Source organism: Fragaria vesca, linkage group LG6 (genome assembly GCF_000184155.1).
Source record: "Fragaria vesca subsp. vesca linkage group LG6, FraVesHawaii_1.0, whole genome shotgun sequence".
Lineage (NCBI taxonomy): Eukaryota > Viridiplantae > Streptophyta > Magnoliopsida > Rosales > Rosaceae > Fragaria > Fragaria vesca.
In genome coordinates this window covers 22,378,775-22,380,125 of record NC_020496.1, presented here as the reverse complement: position 1 = coordinate 22,380,125, position 1,351 = coordinate 22,378,775, and the positions used below count along the sequence as shown (strand labels likewise).

The following is a 1,351-nucleotide window of genomic DNA, read 5'->3' as shown; positions in this document are numbered from 1 at the left end:
TTTATAGACAAAGTTATGCTTGTTTGAATACACAAAGGTCAGAAAACGATTTTCTGAAACAAAGTTTTTTTTGTTTGTAGGTATGTTTCCCGGAGAACTTGAATGTCTCATTGACAGTGGAACCACACACACTATGCTTCGCCATAGACAACTCTTTATCGACTTTATGCCTTGTCGAATATCTTTAACCACAATGATGGGAAGATCTACGAAATTGATCTAAGGGCGTGGTAAAGCCCAATTTATGTTGCCAAATGGCACTATCCTCACCATCAAGGACGCTCTCTATACTCCTAGGGCCCTAAGAACCCTTTTGAGTAGTAGAGACATCTGAGCCAACGGACTCCATACAAATACGCATTGTGAGAATGGAATTGAATACTTATGTATTACCTCTAATGATTCCGGAAGAAACCGAATATTAGAGAAACTAATGTGTCAGCCAAATGGGTTATGTATAACAACCATTCGAGTTGTTGAATCTAATCATGTCATGAGAAATGACTTATGGGATTCAGACACATATAGGCTTTGACACGACAGACTGGGACATCCAGGTCGTGATATGATGATCCGTATTTTGAAAAACTCAAACGGACATCCCTTCTTCAGAGTGAAAGGAAGCAAGTATCGTCAGTTAGATGTTGATGCCGCTACAAACTCCCAGCGGAAAAGAACTAACACCAACAATGGCGCTTTAGTTCCATATCATGCTTCTCAAGTCAATGATGACTTTGAGCTTGAACCAACATCCTCATTGGTCATATCAGATGCTCATCGTTCATTCTACAAAGCCTGTTCTTTAGCCAAAGTGGGATCGAGACCGTCCTATAATAAAGACACTAAAGAGAACATTCCATTCTTACAACGTATCCAAGGTGATATTTGTGGACCTATCCACCCATCATGCGGGCCATTCAGATATTTCATGGTACTGGTGGATATGCTTCGACACGATGGTCACATGTCGCTACTTTTGTCCACAAGAAATGCTGCATATTCTAAACTCCTGGCACAAATTATTCGCTTGAGGGCTCACCACCCAGATCATCCTATTAAGTCAATACGTCTTGACAATGCTGGGGAGTTTACGTCGCAAATATTTGATGATTATTGCATGTCCATTGGGATTGATGTTGAGCATTCAGTTCCCCATGTACATACCCAAAACGGTCTCGTAGAAGCCGTCATTAAAAGACTTCAAATGGTTGGACGAGCTTTGGTCATGCGCACCAATCTACCTACTTCTGCTTGGGCTTATGCGATATTACATGCAGCCATGCTTTATTCGTTTCAGACCCGCTGCTAGACAACCATTTTCTGCGTACCAGTTGGTTACTGGATATGAGCC

The 1,351-nt window shown here is 41.5% G+C and overlaps 1 protein-coding gene across 1 annotated transcript in view; it reads left to right on the top strand.

The window, feature by feature from the left end:
- LOC101305583 overlaps positions 1-1,351 on the top strand; it is a 13,324-nt gene that overhangs the window by 10,702 nt on the left and 1,271 nt on the right. Inside the window, exon 7 of the mRNA XM_004305618.1 lies at positions 544-1,172. Within this exon, the coding sequence (XP_004305666.1) occupies positions 544-1,172 (629 nt within the window). The remainder of the gene's footprint in view (positions 1-543; positions 1,173-1,351) is intronic.